At 40.4% G+C, this 20591-nt stretch overlaps 1 protein-coding gene across 2 annotated transcripts in view; it reads left to right on the top strand.

Moving 5' to 3' along the window:
• The window catches only part of GPD2 (glycerol-3-phosphate dehydrogenase 2), a 142883-nt gene that overhangs the window by 28423 nt on the left and 93869 nt on the right, over nt 1-20591 (top strand). For both annotated transcript variants that reach the window (XM_046019365.1, XM_046019364.1), the window contains exon 2: nt 9864-9973. In XM_046019365.1, coding sequence (XP_045875321.1) covers nt 9872-9973 — 102 coding nt within the window. In that variant the 5' untranslated portion in view covers nt 9864-9871. The remainder of the gene's footprint in view (nt 1-9863; nt 9974-20591) is intronic.

The following is a 20591-nucleotide window of genomic DNA, read 5'->3' on the forward strand; positions in this document are numbered from 1 at the left end:
TTTTTCTTGTCTTAATTACCGAAGTAGATTTTGTAACAGCATGTAAAGTCTAAGAAAGAGTTTATGCTGTTGAAGGAATGTGAACCATTTTTCTACCTCAACAATAGTATTAGTAAAGGGGGAAAAAAGCAGAAATACTATGGAAAGCACAGGACTAGTGTCGTCTGTTTGCCTAAAGAACTTCTTTTTCTTTGATTCATTGGTAACATTCTTTCCTCCTCCAGGCAGAATTAAAGTGTTTGTGTCTGCTGCACTCTTTTTAAGTGAGGATTTCTTATTATTGCTATGTAAATGCAAGTTTCTTTAGTGTCATACTAGGCATGTTATCCACTGAGTTCCTAAAACTGACCTGTGTCTTTATAAGGGATGGGCATTTGGGGGAAAGAACGCTTCAGATTTTCACTTATGAGAGACATTTTATTTTATGCCTTTCAGGATTACCTTAAATTACATATATGGTAAACAAAGAAAATTGAAGATAGGATTTTACAACTCTAGGCAGAAATCTATTAACATGTCTAGGATGATAGAGAATGTAGGTTAATTTTGGTTTTAAAACTAATTTAAAATAGAAAACAAGTTCACTTGCACGAACTATTTCTTCATGATTTTTTTTTTCTTCATGATTTTTAAAAACAGTTCTATGGAAAACAAATACAATAGAAATCATTTGATTATGAATTAAACAAAGATCATTTGCATGTAATGAATATAAATCTGTTATTGGCCGAGAGGGACTTCATTGATTTCTTGTGAGTCTATAGTTTAACCTCATGGAAATAAGGCAAGAGGGTCAAATTTGTGACTATACTACCGGTGTGCACTTTAGAATTGGCAGAAAACATAAATACATAATATGGAAGTTGCCTTGGAAACACTATTTTTTTTTTTTTTTTTAAATTGAGTCTTACATAATAAATGAGGACTAGAGCATGCTTCTTGCATTACTCCAGGGCCCTCCTTCCTCTCTGTATGTTTTCACTTCAGACAACTTTGTGAAATAAGTGCTTTAATTGGTTCTGGCTTTGCATACTAAGTTAAACAAAAATTGCACCCCAGAAGGATTCATGTAATAATGTTTAAGGCAAGTTTTTTTTTTTTTTTTTAAATAAACAGAGACTTTTAACTGGTTCACTTTAAATGGTTATTGACCTTCTTTTCTCTCTCTCTCTCTTTTTTTTCCCCTTGTGCCTTTTGCTTACATTTCTTAATGTCTGATTTGAATCCCTGAAGCCAGCTCACCCCTTTTCTGTGTCAGCTCCTTCTCTGTCAAGCTTCCAGACTCCTGCCCTCCTTGGAACCTGCGGAATGGTACTAAGCCAGCCTCTTTCTCTGTGTGTTTGCTCCTAGAATGACCTGACTGACCCAAAGGCTTGTGGAGAAGCAAGTAGGAAGCTTTTCCAAAGTAGTTTCTGATTGGAAGCTATGTGAACCAATATACACATAGCATTTGTCTTCTTCCATTTTCTCTTCATTTCCTGATTTTGTTTCTCTTTTGTCTGCATTGAAATACTCTCCCTTTCTTAAGATTTTCCCCATCCTTAGGGTTGAGCCCTTCTGGCATGGGATTTCCTGGGGAAGTTGATTGGAACCAGAATTGCATGGAGGACATTAGGAGACATTAAGAGAAGGAGAAACTGAAGGGGGTAAATCAGAGGGGAAGAGAAACCGTGAGAGACTATGGACTCCAGGAAACAAACTGAGGGTTTTAGAGGGGAGGGGGTTGCGGGAATGTGTGAGCCCGGTGATGGGTATTGCATAGAGAACTGGGTGTTACATGCAAACCATGAAGCATGGAACACATCAAAAACGAATGATGGGGCGCCTGGGTGGCTCAGTGGGTTAAAGCCTCTGCCTTCGGCTCAGGTCATGATCTCAGGGTCCTGGGATCGAGCCCTGCATCGGGCTCTCTGCTCCACAGGGAGCCTGCTTCCTTCTCTCTGCCTGCCTCTCTGCCTAGTTGTGATTTCTCTCTGTTAAATAAATAAAATATTAAAAAACAACAACAACAAAAAAACCACCGAATGATGTACCATATGGTGACTAACATGACGTAATAAAAAAAAAAATTAAAAAAAAAGTAAATGAAAATGGTTGCAAAATTAAAAAAAAAAAGAAAGAAAAAAAAGATACATAAAAATTCCTTAAAGCAGTCTGGTGTGAGAGAGAGGGACAAAGCTAGGGTTCGGATGCTGTGCCCGCAGTGTGTGATTGTGTTGCGTTAGCTTCCTCGTCAGCTACAGTCCAGAGTTTTGGATATCCAGAATCCGAAGATTCGTTATATTTCTAACTTGTGTGCTTTTACTTGTTCTTTCATCTACTTTGTTTTATCAGAACATTCTTCTTAGTGACTTAAGAAAAACCTTCTTGTTTGATCTTTGATATTCTGTTCGGCATATGTACTTTTTACAACTCTCGGTGGTCACTGTTTCTGTTGTGTTTGTTGCCTTTAAAATATGTATAAATATAACATTTTACATTTTATGCACACACATTCATTTATTTCCATTGGGATCATCTTTTGTGGATAACCCTTGGGTCCATTTCCTATGCAGTCTTGGCCCAAATCTTTTTTTTTTTTTTTAGTTTTATTTATTTATTTTAGTGAGAAGGATAGAAACAGATAGAGAGAGCGCACAAGGCGGGAGGAGAGGGAGAAGCAGGCTCCCTGCTGAGCATGGACTGAATCCCAGGACCCTGGGATCAGGACCTGAGCCAAAGGCAGACGTGCTTAACCAAGAGAACCACCCAGGCGCCCTGGCCCGAATCTTTTTGGAAAGTGTTTAAAGTAACCAAAAAAGGACAAATCCATCTTCAGTTTACGGATCATGGCTCCTCTCTGTTTCTGGAGAACAGGCTGATGGGCCTGTGATGTTGATTATTTTGTTCATTTGTGTCCGGCAGCTTTCAAAAAGCATGCTTGAGGGCTGACTCTGTTTCTGTAGAGTTCCATACTCCTGTGTGAGACGTTTGTGCATACCGGCGTCTCTCTGCTTGGCTGGGGGAGAGGGTGCGTTTGCAGGCGGAGTGCTGCCCCTTATCCCCACTGTGGAGTCAGCCTTGGGGAAAGAGAAGGTAGAACCTGGTGTGCTTTGTTCGTTACTTGGTGTGCCTGAACCAGGATGCACTTTCTTGTAGGGAAGTATACACAACATTTGATACATCACTGATTGGAATAATAAAGGGTCTGCTTTGTTGAAAAGGTTGAGTTCAAAGCACCCAGGAATCTTGACTTTTTATAGGTAGAACTGGGCTGCTCATCGGGAAGGTCCTTTTGTACTTACTTCTTCTTTCATTTTGCTCTGAACTTGCTGCCAAGTACAGACTTCCTCTGTTGAGGGCCAGCACCCTTGTCTTATAATGTTCGCGCACCCTTCTCCTGTAAGTCACTGAACTTGTGTGCAGGTGGGCCTTGAGACCTGGTCTTCTGAGTTGTGCCGTTGTGCCTTCTGTGGGTTTGAAAAAAGTGTCATGTCTCAAAATAGATGAGAGGGTGGTTTTGCACGCACAGCTACAAGGTAGGTGACCGCACAGTCGAAGAATAAGGAGCTTCTTGCTACTTTTGGACCTGCATGTGCTTAGTTAGTTAGGTAAAGGACTTAAAGAAGTAGCACAGGCTATATGTGGCCAGAAGGGCACGGAAAACCTTTACATCTTACTGCATCTTGCTAGGGCACACATGTCCCAAGGAATGTGAGCCTTGTGGTTGACATTAGTCTTCTAAAAAATGATCTTTCAGCTATGGTCCATGCATGCCCCCCTCACCCCTGCCCACGTAAATAACAATTGCCTTTCCACACAAGAGGCCAGAGGAGAGGAGAGTACGTGAAAGTGAAGAGACCCGGATGCGGTTTATTTATGCTTTAATGAAGGGAGCAGCTGTAGGGTAGGGCAGGGAGAGGAGTTTGAGTTCTCTGTTTGGAAAATACAGAGGCCAGGAAGCACGCTTGTTCTGGAAAAATTTTTTGAGTGGTTGCTGAGAGGCCCCTCAGCCTTTCTCCATGGGCGCTCATTTCTTGTTTTTAAGTATCAAGTGTGGGTGAAGTTATTCAAATGCATGATTTAACCTGGAGGGTAGCCTTGCTTCGGAATGGGAGGAGGCAGACGTTCTGAGCCCCGAGGACCATTTGAAATGGGATTTCACTGTTCTAGTCATTCTGTAATGTGAATCCTAAAAGGCAACTAAGAATTCAATTGTGCTGGGTAAGTTGCGAGATCAGCCTGAAGCATGGCTCAGCAAACTCCGAGAAACAGCCAATCCAGTTTTTGTTTGCCAGCAGCAAGCACGTTTATCAGGTGGCAGTGCTCGGCACAAGGTTCCCCCAACCAGACCTTTAGCTCTGATGACTCTTGTGACAAGTTTGAGACCCTCTTTTACACGAGTGCTTTTGTTTTCTTTAGATAGATATCTAGATGTGGAATTGCTGGATCTTATGGTAGTTCTAGGTTTTGTTTGGTTTTATTTTAAAGATTTTATTTATTTATTTGACAGAAAGAGAGAGAGCATACAAGCAGTGGGGTGAGGGGCAGAGGGAGAAGCAGGCTCCCTGCTGAGCAAGGAGCCCGGTGTGGGACTTGGTCATGAGCTAAGCCGAAGGCAGATGCTTAACCAACTGAGCCACCCAAGCGTCTGGTAGTTCTTTGTTTATTTTTTTTTTTCTGTTTAATTTTTTTGAGGAACAGCCAAACTGTATTCTATAGTGGCTACCCCAATTTACATGCCCCCCTGAGTGCACATGGGTTCCTTTTCTCACCTCATCAGCCCTGGTTCTCTTGCTCCCCCTCTCCCTCCCAGCCTCTGTGTGTGTGTGCCTGTATGTGCATGAACATTGATATCTAATTGTGGTTTCCATTTGCATTTCCCTGGTGATGAGTGATGGTGAACATCATTTGACGTGCCTCTTGGGCATTTGTATGTCTTCTTTAGAAAAATGTCCGTTCATTCCCTCTGCCCATTTTTTTTTTTCAACTGAATTGTTTGTTTTGCAAGTGAGTTGCGTGACTTCTTTATGTGTTTTGGATATTGAACCTTACCAGATATGTGATTTGAGGTATTTTCTCCTATTCTCTTGGTTGCCTTTTCATTTTGCTGATGGTTTCCTTTGCTGTGCAGAAGCTTTTTAGTTTGGTGTAGTCCCACTTGCTCATTTTTGCTTTTGTTGCCTGCATTTTTGGTGTCAAATCCAAAAAATCATCACTAAGCCAATGTCACGGAACTTACCCTGTTTTCTTCCAGCAGTGTTATGGCTTCAGGTCTTATATTTAAATCGTTAATCCATTTTGAGTTTATTTTGGAATATGGTATAAGATAATGGTCCTCGTTCTTTCTTCCCTTCCTCCCTCCCTCTTCTCTTTTTCCTTTTTTTTCCTCTCCTCTCCTCTCCTTTCTTTCCCTTTCCTTTCCTCTCTTCTGTTCTCTTTCCTTCTCTTTTCTTTTCTCTTTTCTTTTCTTTGCATGTGGCTATCCAGTTTTCCCAACACCATTTATGAAGAGACCCTTTCCTCATTGTATATTCTTGGCTCCTTTCTTAAAAATGAATTGACTATATATGCTTGGGTTTATCTCTGGGCTCTCTATTGATCTATAGGTCTGTTTTTAGTGCCAATAAGTTTTTAGTGCTAATACCATACTCTTGACTAATAAAGCTTTGAAATACAGTTTGAAATGGGGAACTATGATGCTTCTAGCTTTGTTCTTCTTTCTCAGGATTGCTATTCAGGGTCTTTTGTCTATCAAAGTATTAATAACACTCAGTATAGCACAACTAGTTAGAATACAGAGTTAAAAGACAGATTTTGATATTTAATTCTCCAAATTGATTATAAGCACCTCGGGGCAATCAATAAACTCATGGATGTATTTAGTTGAGTACCTTTTTGTTCAGATTTTTTTTTAGTTGAGCCGGTGTTCCCCTTTCTAGAATTGGAGGACTGGCACTGTCTGTGCAAATGCAGGAGCAAGTCCTGCAAATGCGGGAGCCAATATACAGCTGCATTCAGAGGCTATTAAATATGGACATCAGGCTATGATAACTAAGCTAATTTGGGGGCGCCTGGGTAGCTCAGTTAGTTAAGCATCTGACTCTTGGTTTTGGCACAGTCATCATCTTGGGGCCTGAGATTGAGCCCCTCATTGGGATCTGCACTCAGTGGGGAGTCTGTTTGGGATTCTGTCCCTCTCCCCCTGCCCCTCTCCCTCCTCACACACTCTCATAAATAAATAAATAAATAAATAAATAAAATCTTTAAAAAAGTAACAAAGCTAATTTTATTTCTGGGTGATTTTTCTACCTCTCGTTTCTCACACTTCTAGTTGCAAAAGGTTAAGATTTATCCATTTTTTTGTTCTCTTTCTTTGCTAATTTTCCTGTTGCACCTCTGCTTAGATGGAAACAATCTTTCCTCTCTGTAATCATTGCGAAAACTTTTCTCCTTATGATGGAATGTAAGTGGGTGTAAGTTTTACATTTCTTTGGTTCAGCAGTAAAACAAGTTCTTATATTACCATAGATATTTGGTCAGAGGCCTCTTCATTGCCTTAGGGAAACCCTAATGCCAAGGACTGTACACACTGGGTGAGTGTTTGAGAATAGGGCTTCTTTTAGGAATAATAGCAAAACATGGTGTGGCCCTTGGGGAGAGATTGCTATTTTGAGAGCAAAAAGGCAGGGCAGAACCAATCAGTGGTTAAGAGTATAGACTAAGCTGTGGTTTTGTCTCATACTAGTCAGTGACGCTGGGCAAATCCCTTACTCCCTCTGAACCACAACTGCCTCTTTTATGAAATTAGGGTGTTGCGAGGATGATATGAGCTGATGTATGTAGAATTCAAAGCACAGTCCCTATTACCTAGCAAATACTCAATAAATGTCAACTGTTATCATTATAACATTGATGATGATGACGACGAGGACGATGATTATGATGATCTTAGGAGAGTCAGGTGAAATTAATTTTGTGCTTTTGTTTTTGAATTACCTGTAAGAGTGATTTATTCATCGCAACTAGTAGGTGATCTTACAGATGGATTTGATCTCCATAGAAATAATGATCCCCTAAGCATAGGTTATTTTATGAAATTACTGGGGAAAAGAAACTGTATTGATTATAGTCAATATGATCACTAAGTCTGCAAAATAATACATTAATGCAGTTTTTCATTAGCATTAGTGGCTCATTGAGAAAACCCATGAAAATATCTCCATTAGTGAGTTTTGGTTTCAGAAATCAAATTGAAGCACTATGATCAGTTGAGCGGGGAATGCAGGGACCTGCACAATTGGAAAAACTATCTCCAGACTGAAGTGGCTGAGTGAACACGTCTGCTGAGACATTTTCCTTGACTGTGTTACGTAACATCCCTCAGCTGGCTTTGTTGATGTGTGGTATTCTTTGTGAGGTCATCAATGACATTACCAACAATTCAAAAGCAATGATACTGAGTTAAAGTCAATCAGCTACAAAACTCACAGCCAGGGGACCACCAGGCTGCTGTCTATATGGGGCAGGCACATGCATTGTTTAGGTAAATAAAACTAGGTCTCTATTCTCTGTCCCTCATTGTCAGGGGAACCCCGTTAGCCTGGAGATAGCATGTTATCTCTGGACTGTTAGGGTTTCCATTGTTGTGTGATAGACCTCCATGTGAACATGTACAAAAGCATTAGGAATGGCAATGGTGGACTATGACAGATGACTGCCTTCCAAGTTGGCTTAGTTGAGGTTTTCAGTATCAGAGCAACCTGGGACGTAAGAGTTTGCTTAGGGTTCACCAAATGATGAATGGAGGCCAGTAGCCATCATATATACCAATTGTTTTGCATAATTTGGGAAAGAGGGTACGTTTGATGAAGGTCCTCAAGCAGTAGAGAAACATATGTGTGTGAAATATTTTTTCTGGTGAGGCTCTTAATAAAAAAAGACGAGTCTTAGAATTTATTAGTTTGTTAGAAGGAGTGAAGTCAGAGGAAAAATAAAATTTTCAGAAATGTAAACTTTTATTTTAGTATATAATTTATAGTATTCCAAAATGAATTTTCTATAGAGTCACAGTTATCAACTGCACTGAAATTGTTTGATTTAGAGTAGTTATGCTAATAGATTCTATTCATCCTATATGGACCCAAACATTTCAACTGTACCATAATTTACATTGAGATATTATATGCTCTTTCTTATCCCAGGTTAAAACTGACTTCATATTAAATGTTTTCCTCAGTCATGAGATACTTGTAGAGTAAAGGTATGTTGTCCCAACAGGTCTGACCTCCACCCATTCAGGACAATAGAGTACTGGCTTCCATGTAAGATCTGGGTGTGCCAGCGGCTATGATGATTCAAAGCCCTAGGCAGGTCGAACTGATACTGAACAATAGCAACTCTGCATTAGAACTGGCTTCTTCGTCTTCTTCTTCTTCTTCTTTTTTTTTTTTAGGTGATCACATGGTATTATCTTTTTTATTTAGCTAAATAAAAGCTGGCAAGAATTCTTTTGGTGGAATCTTTACTTTTATGTACTTTTTTTGTGTTATCTTCAAAAAAGTTAAAGGATATTGGAGCATTCAAAAAACTTTTAAAAATGTAGTGATTCTAATAGTGGAAGTATGCACGCACAGACACACAGACACACACACACACACACACACACACATATGTTTCAAGGTGAAAAGAAAGTCAAGAGCTAACACAATGTAAGACTTTATTTTAGAAATATATAGCAAGGGGCACCTGGCTGTCTCAGTCAAGTTAAGCATCTGACTCTTGATTTCCCCTCCAGTAATGACCTCCGGGTTGTACTCTTCGCTGGACATGGAACCTGGTTGGGATTTTCTCTCTCCCTCTCCTTCTGCTCCTCCCTTCCTCCCTCCCCCTTTTTAAAAAGATTTTATTTATTTATTTGGAGAGAGGGAGCGATTTCTCCCAAGTGAGCAGGAAAGGGGGTTGTGGGGTAAGGAGGAGGGGAAGAAGGAGATGGAGAAGCAGACTCCCCACTGAGCAGGGAGCCCCACATGGGCCTGGATCCCAGAACCCTGGGATTATGAGGCGAAGGGAGACTCTTAATAGATTGAACCACCCAGGTCCCCCCACCTCGCTCTCCCTGAAACAAACAAACAAAACTAGTGCTTGATATGGAGACTTCCCCCTTGAAATTGCAGTGCCATGCAACCCCAGCTAGAAGAAAAAAAAAAACCAAAAAAACTTTTTTTTTTTTAAAGTAAGTTCCCTTAATTACAGGAATTATAGCAGTCACTAAGAATTATCTTCTGTCTTTTTGTGAAAGGATCAAGGCATGGTTTCCTTTGACTTTTATTAGTCTGTCAAGTGTAGATGCTTAGGGACAGGAATGCCCAAGAGTTGGCTCTTGGCTCTAGTGAGAGCATCATTGGTGGGGGGAGCCCAGGTAGGGAGTTGTGCCACCATCTGAATTAAACCTGCACCAAAGAACCTGAAGTGAACGTGAGACTCACTGTCTCCATTAGTGATAGCCTTCCACTGTTCTCCTTGTGGAGGGGATTAGCAGTTGAACACATTTCCAAGTAGAGAGTGCAGTTTTGTGAGTCACACAATACGGTTTCTTTTCATGGCATTCTTGACTTTATCCTGTGTAAGTATCTTCAGTTGCCTCCTACCTTGCTTTTCTTTCTTTAATTCCTGTCGGAAGGTGACTTTTATGTGGCCAGTTCCCTCATCTCCATGTTTTTATGTGTTGTTTTTGGCCCATGATAACGTCATTATTTTATGTTTTGTTTTCTAGCTTAACATCGGTTCAGAATCTTGCAGGGTCCCTCTCTACCATGGGGATTGTTATCTGATCAAAATCCCAATTCACTTCTTTCTGTTTCCTTTTTGTTTTTTTTTTGTAGGCTAAGAAATGGCATTTCAAAAGGCAGTGAAAGGGACTATTCTTGTTGGAGGCGGTGCTCTAGCAAGTGTCCTAGGCCTCTCTCAATTTGCTCATTACAGAAGGAAGCAAGTAAGTATTATGCATGTATTGGTTATACTATGAAACATATCTGTTAAAGAACTGCATTTGGGGCATGAGTGTGTGTTAATGATTTTTAGAAATTACTGTCTTGATCTGATAGACATTAATTTAGAATACTACCTTAATGATCCTTGACTACTGTGTGTATATAATTTTTTAAAAAGTGAATTTCTTGGGGCACCTGGGTGGCTCAGCAGGTTAAAGCCTCTGCCTTCAGCTCAGGTCATGCTCTCAGGGTCCTGGGATCGAGCCCCGCATCGGGCTCTCTGCTCAGCAGGGAGCCTGCTTCCTCCTCTCTCTCTGCCTGCCTCTCCGCCTACTTGTGATTTCTGTCTGTCAAATAAATAAATCTTTAAAAAAAAGAAAAAGTGAATTTCTTTATCGGAAAGTATTACATTACTTAGCTTCTATTTTGGCTCTCTGATTTTAAGAAAGGGCCTCATTTTAGAAGGTCAGGTTTTGTTTATCTAGACCTTCCTTGTCCAATTCATCCAAATGTCTGGATACCTTCTGTGTTCCTGCCAAAAGTTTGTCTTATTAGAAGGCAGGCAGGCCTCTGAGACAGGAAATGGAAAAGGACCTAGACAAAAGGCCCAACGTTGACTCTCGGTTTTATTTCTGAAAGGTTTTCTTACTCATGTAGCGTTACTTTATATTTGATCACATCTTTAATGGGAGAAGGCTATGAAATGAGATTGGTATGAAGTTTCCAAATAATTTAAAGTGCTCAGCTTATTTTCCTTTTTTTTTTCCCCTTTGCACTACAACTATGCCAAATGGATGCCAGGAAATTATTTTGGTGACTGGTTTTGTTCTTTTTCAGCTTGAAATCCTGGAGGCCGCCTCAGTGGTTAGGATTACTAGTCTCCTGTGCTCCTTTCCTCGTGTCTCTAGGGTATTTTTCGCTATCAGCCCAGTGGTATATTCCTGACTCAAAGACGGAGGTAAAGGAATTGGGGAAGCTGTTTGCAGCTGGACTCATTTTGTTCATTGCTGTGACAGCCTTTATACCATGGCTGGTCCTGTGCCTGTTTTTTCCTTTGTGCTCTGAGAGGAGAGCCGGTCACATTGCTTGGAGTCCCAGGTTCTGAGTGAGAAATACTACTTTAAAAACTCTTACCGGGAAGATTCAGTTTGATGGCTTACAGTTAAAACAAAACAAAAAACAGGCTTGTTTTTAGTGCTTCCTCCTAAAGACAGAAGGAATTGAATAGGCTGGGTTAGTCTTTTTCATTCTTACCTTGAGCACATCGTCCTTACAGTTTCCCCGGGTGGATATCTTGCAGGTCCTAATGGACTGACTTGCTCTGAAGCTCATCCTCACTCACAGGTCATGCTGGGTGCACTATCCCTTTAAAAATATTGCCTTGGTTGCTTAAAAGTCAGTGTGAAAAGGTGCCGCTCCTGCTGTGAGGTTATTTCAGAAGTGCAGTTTGGTTTAAGATGTGGACTTCAATGGATTAGGTTACTTCTGCCATCTTTACCAGGCAGGGCTATCCCCAATGACAACTGGCAACTGCCCGTGCCAAAGGTCACAATATCTAATGTGATGAGTTGTTGCTAAATTTGTACTTGGTTTGTGTCTGTTAACCACAGCGATCATGTTCTACTTCAGAGTTTATAAGTTAACATTGTGTTCGGGTTATACTGTTTCATATGTTTTATTTGTTTCAGTTTTCTTTAATCTCACACAATAAACAGTTGATACTGTCTCTAATCAATCACATTAAGGGTGAATTTTCGTCAGTCAAATCAAGACAAAGCAAGAATCAACTGATTTCTGGGTCATTTTGCCATTTTCTCCTTCCTAAATTGGATATCCTGACTACCCTAATGGCCAAATGAAATGGATACCAGCAGTTTCAAGTCATTTATAATTTTAATCTGACAAGTTCTTTTGAGAAAAATCACCATAGGCATATTCAATCAATGAGTTGCATAAGGCATTCATCCAAACGTGTGCATTCTTTTGTGGTGATTCCTGTCCCCTAAAGCCAGGGCCTTGAGCGTATTTTGCATAGCAGGTTGGGATGTAGCTTTAGGGATTAGCAACAAAGAGAGAAGAGAGATGAGGGGGGAGAGGAGACAACTCTTTTGGGCCATTGACATAAAATGACCAGAGGCCTCAGCTGTCCCCTCTCAGAAAATATCTGCCAATCAGAGCCATTCTGGGAGACTTTTCAATGGTCAGGAAAAATCTGCCCCTGATACTGATTATTTGGCTACGTTTTGTAGAAGCTGCGTCTTTAAATGTGACTAGGCATGCTCCATTTTTCTGCAGAGCCATGCTTAATGTATTGGCTTGTGTCTTTATACTTTTTTCTTCCGGTTTTCTAAGATGATTCTAACTGATAAACTGTCCTCCTTTAAGAAGAAATTGGTGTCGAAAGTCCAAGATGCTGACGTATTAGAAAGCCATCTGTCGAGTTCAAGTTCAGGCACATTTTGCTGGCATTCCTGCCCCTGCTGCTCTGTCTCCCCTGGCTCCTCGCTTGTGCTCCTTTGATATTCTGAGCACAAAGCTTCCTTCCTAAAGTACAGGCAGGGATTGTATTCTAAATACAAACTGGTTGATTCTAGAAGTTGGTTCACAGTTAAAGCACATTTGACAGAAAAGGTAGTGCTACCTGTCAGCATTTAGGTGCCAAGTCAGCTCACTTGAAAACTTTTAAATCAATTCTACAGTTAAATTAGCTTATATTTGCAAGGGGGATAACGAAGGAATGCTATTCTGTATCCATTTTTTTTAATTAAATAGAAAACAATGAAATCAAGTAAGATACTGTTCACTTACCTTTTACCCAGCTGCTTGAATAAAAGCTATTGTAGGTGAGGAGATAGAGACAACTGCGGAGACCCTAGCATTTCTGGAGACAGGTCAGGTGTTAGAGGTAATAGCAATGATTGTTTGGTGTGGCTTTCCCTCATACAAGCATATTATTAAAATTTGTATTTGTTTTTCAGTGATCAGTAGTGTCCATTGTTGACCCAAGGGGCGCATAGAGATATTTTTCTTTTAAGATAAATAAATCAGAGTTAGAAGGGATGGACTAAGGAGATATTATTATTATTATTATTATTATGATTATTATTATTTTCTTTTGGAGCTGGAGAAACCTGAATTTTTCTATTACAGCGAGGAAGCTGATGAAGAGATGAATATTGGCTGACTTTTTTTTTACTGTGTCCTCCTGCAGGAAAGGAGGTTTGTGGCCACAGAGAGTATCCACTTTCCAGGCTCTCCTCAGTTGCTCATGTAGGGTTTTTTTTGAGTGGTCTTGGAGAGGCTTCCTATTCATTTCATTTCCCTCCTTTTATTGCCTCACCCACAAGTAGGTGATATAAGTGTCCCCAGAGTCTTCTTGATGTTCCTCTCCCTGGATCAGCTATATGACAAGGGCCAGGAGGCTGAGTAACGGCTCCTGTCATCACAGTGGGTATATACCACTGTCTTAAATCCCACCAGGAATGTGGTGAGCAAACATCTCTGTAGTGGTGTGCAGATTTTTGAGAGCAAGTTATTAGTCATTCACTATTTAGTAGAAGGCAGTTTAATAATAATTTTACTTGGAAGGAACTTGGAGGGTATCCGGTCTTCCTCTCGGGACAGGATGCTCTTTTAGTGATTCCCTATTATCTAGTGAAAGAGACGTGTCACTTCATGCGAGAGTCTCCTTTTCTAATTTTGAGTTGATGAGACAACAGAATGGATGGAGAGGGGAGTTTAAGTTAGGAGAGAGGGTCTTGGGTATTTTCAGAGTCAGCGAACCTTTGTGAGGAGCGAAAGTGGGGAGTGTTAAAGCCAGGCCTGCGTGAGGGGTCCTCAGGGGGGTGGGAAGAATGTGGGTGGCTGGGGAGAATGGGGACAAAAGCAGGGTGGGCGTGCAGAGATTGGACTGAGGTTTGCCCCAGGCTTTTGTCTTTCATTATAGACCAAAGGCATTTTTTGAAAAAATTTTTTTTTTTAACTCAACGTTTATTTCATACCTTCTAGGTCTAACTGGAAACACTGGTGTGATAGTGTGGGCTTCTTTTTAACCCCAGTGGTGTGGTTGATGTAACAAAGATCTATTTAGGTCTGAGGGTGCGCCCTCCCACGTAACACATGCTGGGTTTGTTCCTTCCATTACCCACTCTGAAGGTGTAGTGGGCTTTGTGAGCCAACTGGAGGTGAGGACAGAAAACCACTGAGAGCTTTCTCAAAGCCCGGATGTGAAAGTTTTCTTCTTTTTTTTTCTGCACCAGACCAAGGTAGGGAATGAGCTTCAGGGTATGGCAATCAAGGTCTCTTTTCAGTTTGAGGAGTGATTGTATTAGAATCAGGGAGTTCAGAGATTCTCACTGATCAAATATCCTTCCATTCCTGAGTGATAGAACATAAAGGATGAGAGCACCCTCTTGGCAAAGATAGCGTGCCTCCAACGCTTAGGTCTACTGAAGAGCTAAGAGACTACGGACAATTTTCTTAAGTTCTCTGGACGTCATTTTCCTCTGTCTGTAAAATAGAGAGAACAGTGGTGCTTCCCTCCGAGGAATGCTGAAGAACAATAAAGCCTCGAAGAGGTTCTGGAACTTAGTGAGCTTTCAAAGTCTGAGCTAGTATTAGATCCCCAGGTGATAAGAAGGTACAGTGTGGGTCTCAGGAGCAGGAAAGTTGCTCTTGTCATAGGTGATCCTGGCATTCAGGGTTACCTTGTTAAGACTTTGAGGTCAGCTGCACTGCTATGTCCTTCAACTGAGGTTGTAGGACAATGGCCAGACAATAGGTATACAGAAATCTTATGTTCTCTCTTTGCCTTGCTTCTGGATCGGACGATGAGCCAAGGAGCAGGAGAAGAAAGCCAGTTATTAACGTAAACTCTTTTCTGTTGCAAGTCATAACTTACTTGAAGTTCCTGTTGTTTTTTCTTTTTATCTACCTTGGGTCTTTCTGAGTTTTGGCAGACTCGATTTATATGGTTGATGTGTTTCTAAAAAGTTATGTGAATACAGTATTCGTGGTAAATTAATTTTATATAGTAGAATGCTATTTGTTGGACGCTATGATGAAACATTCTAGAAAACAAACAATATTTAAAAAGACTTGCTTTTTTTCCCCTCTGGAATTCTCTTGTATCATTTTAGCTTGAAGTGGAAAGCAGTTAGGCTTATTACTTTCCAGAGTCAGTGAGGTAGTAGTAGTGACTACTGACAGAATGTTCATGCTTTGTAAAATAGCCTCTGACTTTGTAAGAGACAGCAAGTTATACACTTTGAGTGGCCTACAAAATTTTAGTGTTCACTCTGTGTGTGAATTAAGGGAACGTGAGAAAATGATAGTGGTGATGTGTTAGGTGAGTTGAATTACAGGCAAAACTGTATTACCTTTGTTACTAGTATCATCAAAACTCAGGAAGAAAAACACATATGCTAATGAGAGGCAAAGTGATGCATGAATAATTAAAATCCATAAGAATTTTGAGAACATTGTTTTAACTTGTAATTTCAGTCTCTTCTCAATGCATTATTTGTAAGAGATTCTAAGAAAGCAGAGCTTTTTGACTGATAATACTAATGACTCAAAATACAAAAGATAAGATTGGAGAAGAAGTAAAAAATAGAATGGTCATCTCTAGTGAAAGTAAGATCTATTTTGGGACTTATTCCAACGGATCCCCGAATGGGCAGATATTTAGCTTCCTGAATGTGTCTGTTACACGGTGTGGAGGAGATTCGATGAGCCTGTAAATGTGCTCAGGTCATGCATGTTTTTAGAACTCCACTTCCTTCATAAGGTAAGGTTAATGTCACTGACTCCCAGGCTTTTTCCCGCTGCCAAGCACCAAGTCAATACATACAAGCCAGTGATCACAGTACCTGACACAAAGCAGGTCTTTAGTATCTAGGACCTTCCCTTCCTCTGATATAGGGCGTGAACATTTGAAATAGACCTAGCCCTGTTAGACATAATAAGAACGCAGTAGCACCAGACTTCTTTACATGGTGGAGCTTTTGGTTGGCACAGTGTGGCTTATATTAACTGCTGGACAGAGAAACTGGTAGAGGATAGAGAAACATGAAGTTCAGGTGAGTATCTATTGAAGAGAAATAAAAATCATAAGCAAATGCTGGTGAAGGATGTGGAGCAACAGCTACCCTCCTTAATTCCTGGTGAGAACACAAAATGGTACAGCTACTTTGGAACACAGTGGGACAGTTTTTTTTATAAAACTAAACATATTCTTACCATTTGATCCAGCAATCACTCTCATTGGTGCTTACCCAAAAGACTTGAAAACCATGTTTGCACAAAGATCTGCACAGGGATGTTTATAATAGCTTTATGTATAATTGCTAAAACTTGGAAGCAACCAAGATGTCCTTCAGTAGGTGAATGGATAAATAAACTGTTGTACATCTAGACAATGGACTATTATTCACTGCTAGAAAGAAACAAGCTATCATGCCATGAAGAGGCACAGAAAGAAAAAAATGGTAGTGCAAGAACTCCACTGTGGGTTCTCCAAAACTGCTGGAGACAGTAAAAATGATCAGTTACCTGGGGCGTGTGGGGCATGAATGGGCAGAACATGGAGGATGTTTAGGACAATGAAACTCCTCTGTATGACATTATAATAATGGGTCTGTGTTATTATGCATTTGTCTAGCCCTATAAAATGTACAACAGCAGGAGTGAACTCTTAAGTAAATTATTGACATTATAATGTGTCAGTGTAGGTTCATTCTTGGTAAAAAATGTGCCATTCTGGTGAATGATGTTGATAAAGGACATGTATGTGTGGGGGCAGGGGGATATGGAAAACCCATGGATCTTCTTCTCAATTTTGCTGTAAACTTAAAACTGCTGGGGGGGGGGGTGGGGGAAGGCCCTTAGAATACATAAATACACGAATAGAACTTGCATAGCACTTAGGACATGATGTCAATTAAGAAGATTTACGTTCTCAAAATTCCACTCCCACATGACTTTTCAGTAGTATCTTTGATTGGATATAATTACTTAATTTTTGAACATGCTTAATATCTTTAAGAATTTAATCTCAGTTATAAATATATATATTATATATATTTATATATATATGTATATATATATTCTTCTGGTTCATAAACTAAAGAGTGTTTGTGGGGTTGAAATCAATGTAAGTCTTCCTGAGCACTGATGTAGCTCAAATTGTGACATGACATGTCTGCTTTATGTTTCCCAGATTCCTTTTAACTCTGAGTCAATTCCAGCTACCAGACTTGTTTGTTCTAAGTAAATAATCTTCCATCTCCAGAAGCATTTTTTCATAGGTTCATAAACAGCCTTTTTCTTAAAAAAAAAAAAATTACAAAGTTCTGGAATAGCAGCGGTTCTTAAACAGTCTTTGTTTTCGTTGATGATGTTTAGGTGGGGTACCATCATGCTAATACCATACAAAGAACGCATATCAAGGAGGACAGAAGGGACCAGTGCTTAAGGAACAGACTCCTTGGTCCCACCTGCCTGCTTGAAGAGCTATTAACTTCAACGTTACATCAGATATAAAGTGGTTTAGTGGGGCTTGTGTTTGTTGATCTGTCCTTTGGAGCTTCTTTATATGTGTGGATTTACTTTTCTGTAAATGATGGGTCCTTATCCACCAGAGGAAGATTCTGAACTGTGTATGGACTGTATGCACGGTAGAGGAGTTGTGAATCTTAGGTTGTAATGCTATAGTTGGGTATTAATGCTATAGTTGGGTATTAATTAGAGCATGCTAATGGGTGTAATAAACAACCCCGAAAGCTTACTGGGTTATCACCATGAAGGTTTATGTCTTGCTCACAATACAGTTCGGTGAGGATGGGGAGGGTGGGGCTTGCTTCTTGCAATGACTCAGGGATCTAGCTCTCTTTATTCCAGTGGTTCTGCCATATTATAGGGCTTTTTGACCCACCGGATCATTTCCTGCCAACTCTCAGGGAGGGTGGGAAATGCCCTGGAGGAAGAGGAAAAGTTTTAAGCATCTAGCCATTACATCTGCCTTCTGACTTTAGTTTCTGATCCAGTTGACAAATGAGTTGCATTCCTTTTTTTTTTTTTTTTAAAGATTTATTTATTTGACAGAGAGAGATCACGAGTAAGCAGAGAGGCAGGCAGAGAGAGAGGAGGAAGCAGGCTCCCCGCTGAGCAGAGAGCCTGATGTGGGGCTTGATCCCAGGACCCTGAGATCATGACCTGAGCTGAAGGCAGAGGCTTAACCCACTGAGCCACCCAGGTGCCCCGAGTTGCGTTCCTTTTCATGAGAGTTTTATTGTTGGAGTTTTTGCCAAAGACTGTAGCATTCACTCGCTTCTCTTATGTAGAACCCCATGCATAGATTCCTGGAAGAACTCTTTTTCTCCTAGAAGCACAACTAAATATGTTGGGGCTGTGTCTGATATCTAAAGCTTGATGAGGATTCGGAATACACTATATTTTCCATAAGGCCAGTTTGAACTATTCTTAACTACTCTATATGGTTAACCGTTTCTTCAGAGCCATGCTTCATCAAAGCACTAAAATTATGCAGACAGAGCTGGAAATGTTCTTTGAAGAGCATCCTATCATCTTCCTTATAATTTTGGTTTTTATTTAACACTTAGCTCCCAAAGTGGGGCCATGGCAATATCTTTGAGTTATAACTCACATCAGGCCTTCGAGGAGTTTGTGATGCTATTTTATGGCTGGCATACAAAATCAGCGAGGTTAACTGTACTTCTAGAGGTCACACAGTGAGTCAACGACTGAGCTATGATTAGCGTTGACAGCTGGTGAGCTTCTAGGCTGTTGCTAACTGAGCAACATTGACATTCATTCTGATTTGACTTTGCATTTCATTTTCAACTATTTATTCATCTTGAGGGCTCTTTAAGAAACTTTTTAGGGATATTGTGGGACTGAGCAAACTTTCTATAAATGCTTTGGGGAGAGTCCTTCAGCTCCCTTCCCTTCTCCCCGTCTTCCAACTTCATAGTCAAATTATGTTTATGTTCGGAAGGCTTCCTGTAGGTAGAGTTTGGGCAAATTAAGAAGAAAATAGATGCTTTACATTAAATTAGGCAACGTTAATTTTACTCACTTCCTTTATTTTCTAATTTGTGGTTTCTCAACAAAGGTCTTCTGAGATCTAATTATATGCTTGTGAGTACAAATAGAAATGTTATTAAAAAAAAGTATATATTTGAAGAAATAATTCGCAGAGAAATGGAAAGTCCGCATCATAAATTTGACCCAGAACGATTTTGAACATCAAATTAAAATATAGCTGAGGGCCATCTGGATTGTCAAGCTTGGAAATGATCGTTGGGATCATTGCGTCAGCATTTTATTTACCTTCAAGGGATGGGAGAAGGATGAACCTCCTATGTCCCCTTCCAAATGTATGTCTCGGGAAGTTTTTAAGGAAAAGTGGTATTTCATGGAACTTGATGGCCCAGGGTGGCTGGCCACAGGCTGCCCACAGTCCCAAGAACTTCTGAGTTCACTGACAATCACCAACAGCTCCCTGGTGGTGCCAGAGAAACTGACAGATGGAGGGGCCCAGGGAACCTACATTTATAGGCAAAGACAGCCTAGCACAGCTGAGGTCAGGAGATGTGGAGTCAAATCTGAAATCAAATTATGATTCTCTCAGTTACTTGCAGAAGGAATAATTGAACTCACTTTCCTCAGTGGTCAAAGGGTGCCTGTGTTCTGTGGTAATGGTGAGACCTATAGGAGCTAGCTCATTAGAGTGTGGGGACCAGTAGCAGCCCAGCCAGCCCCGGTGCCGCCCCTTCCTTCTCTGACCTCGGTGAGCTCAGCCTTCCTTTCCAGATCCTCTAGTTCTCGGCAGGCTGTTGGGATTGAAGAGCAGTATCAAGTTGAGACACTTCCAACTATTATCGTTTCTGAAGTATTTATTTGAAAACCAATAAAATGTATCTCCCAAACCTCAGATCATGTGGTCAGTTATGAAGTGAGCTTATCTGAAGTAGATTCAGACAGAGTGAAAGAATTTTCCCTCTTCTTCAGCTATAAAAAAAAGGTTCACAATTTAACAGTTTGGATATATCATGATTGCTATTAAGAGAGCTTCTCTGTGATTTCTCAAATGAATCGCAGCCACATAAAGCCTGGACGGCACACTCAAGGTGAACTGGAGCTCTGATCTCAGTACCCCCAGAAGGAAGGACTTGTTTTCTCTTCTCTGGTCTCCAGTGGAGATGACAGTCTACCCATTAGCAACTGTTCCTAAAGAGTAATCGTGAGTCCCTCCCTGAGGATGTTCACAGTGAGAAATGTTGCTTGCTGTCATGTAAGTACAAGAAAAAACATCATTGTTTAGAATCACAGAGTGGTTCAGGAGGTGAAGGCCATTAAAACATTTTAGGATTCACTGCAAGGAGATGCAGGTTGCGTCTTCTTTCTAGGAAAATACAAATATTGTTGGTCTTTTTCAGTGACAACAAAACGCAAAGCAATTTCCCTAAAATATAACAGTTCCATTAGCAATATGTGATTGAATCACATGCTATGGGAGAGAGTGAGAGTGATAGTTGCAGTATGAAGTGATTTGCATGAAACCCTACTTTATACTCCAATTATTACTGTACATGATTA

Source organism: Meles meles, chromosome 9, assembly GCF_922984935.1.
Source record: "Meles meles chromosome 9, mMelMel3.1 paternal haplotype, whole genome shotgun sequence".
Taxonomy (NCBI): Eukaryota; Metazoa; Chordata; class Mammalia; order Carnivora; family Mustelidae; genus Meles; species Meles meles.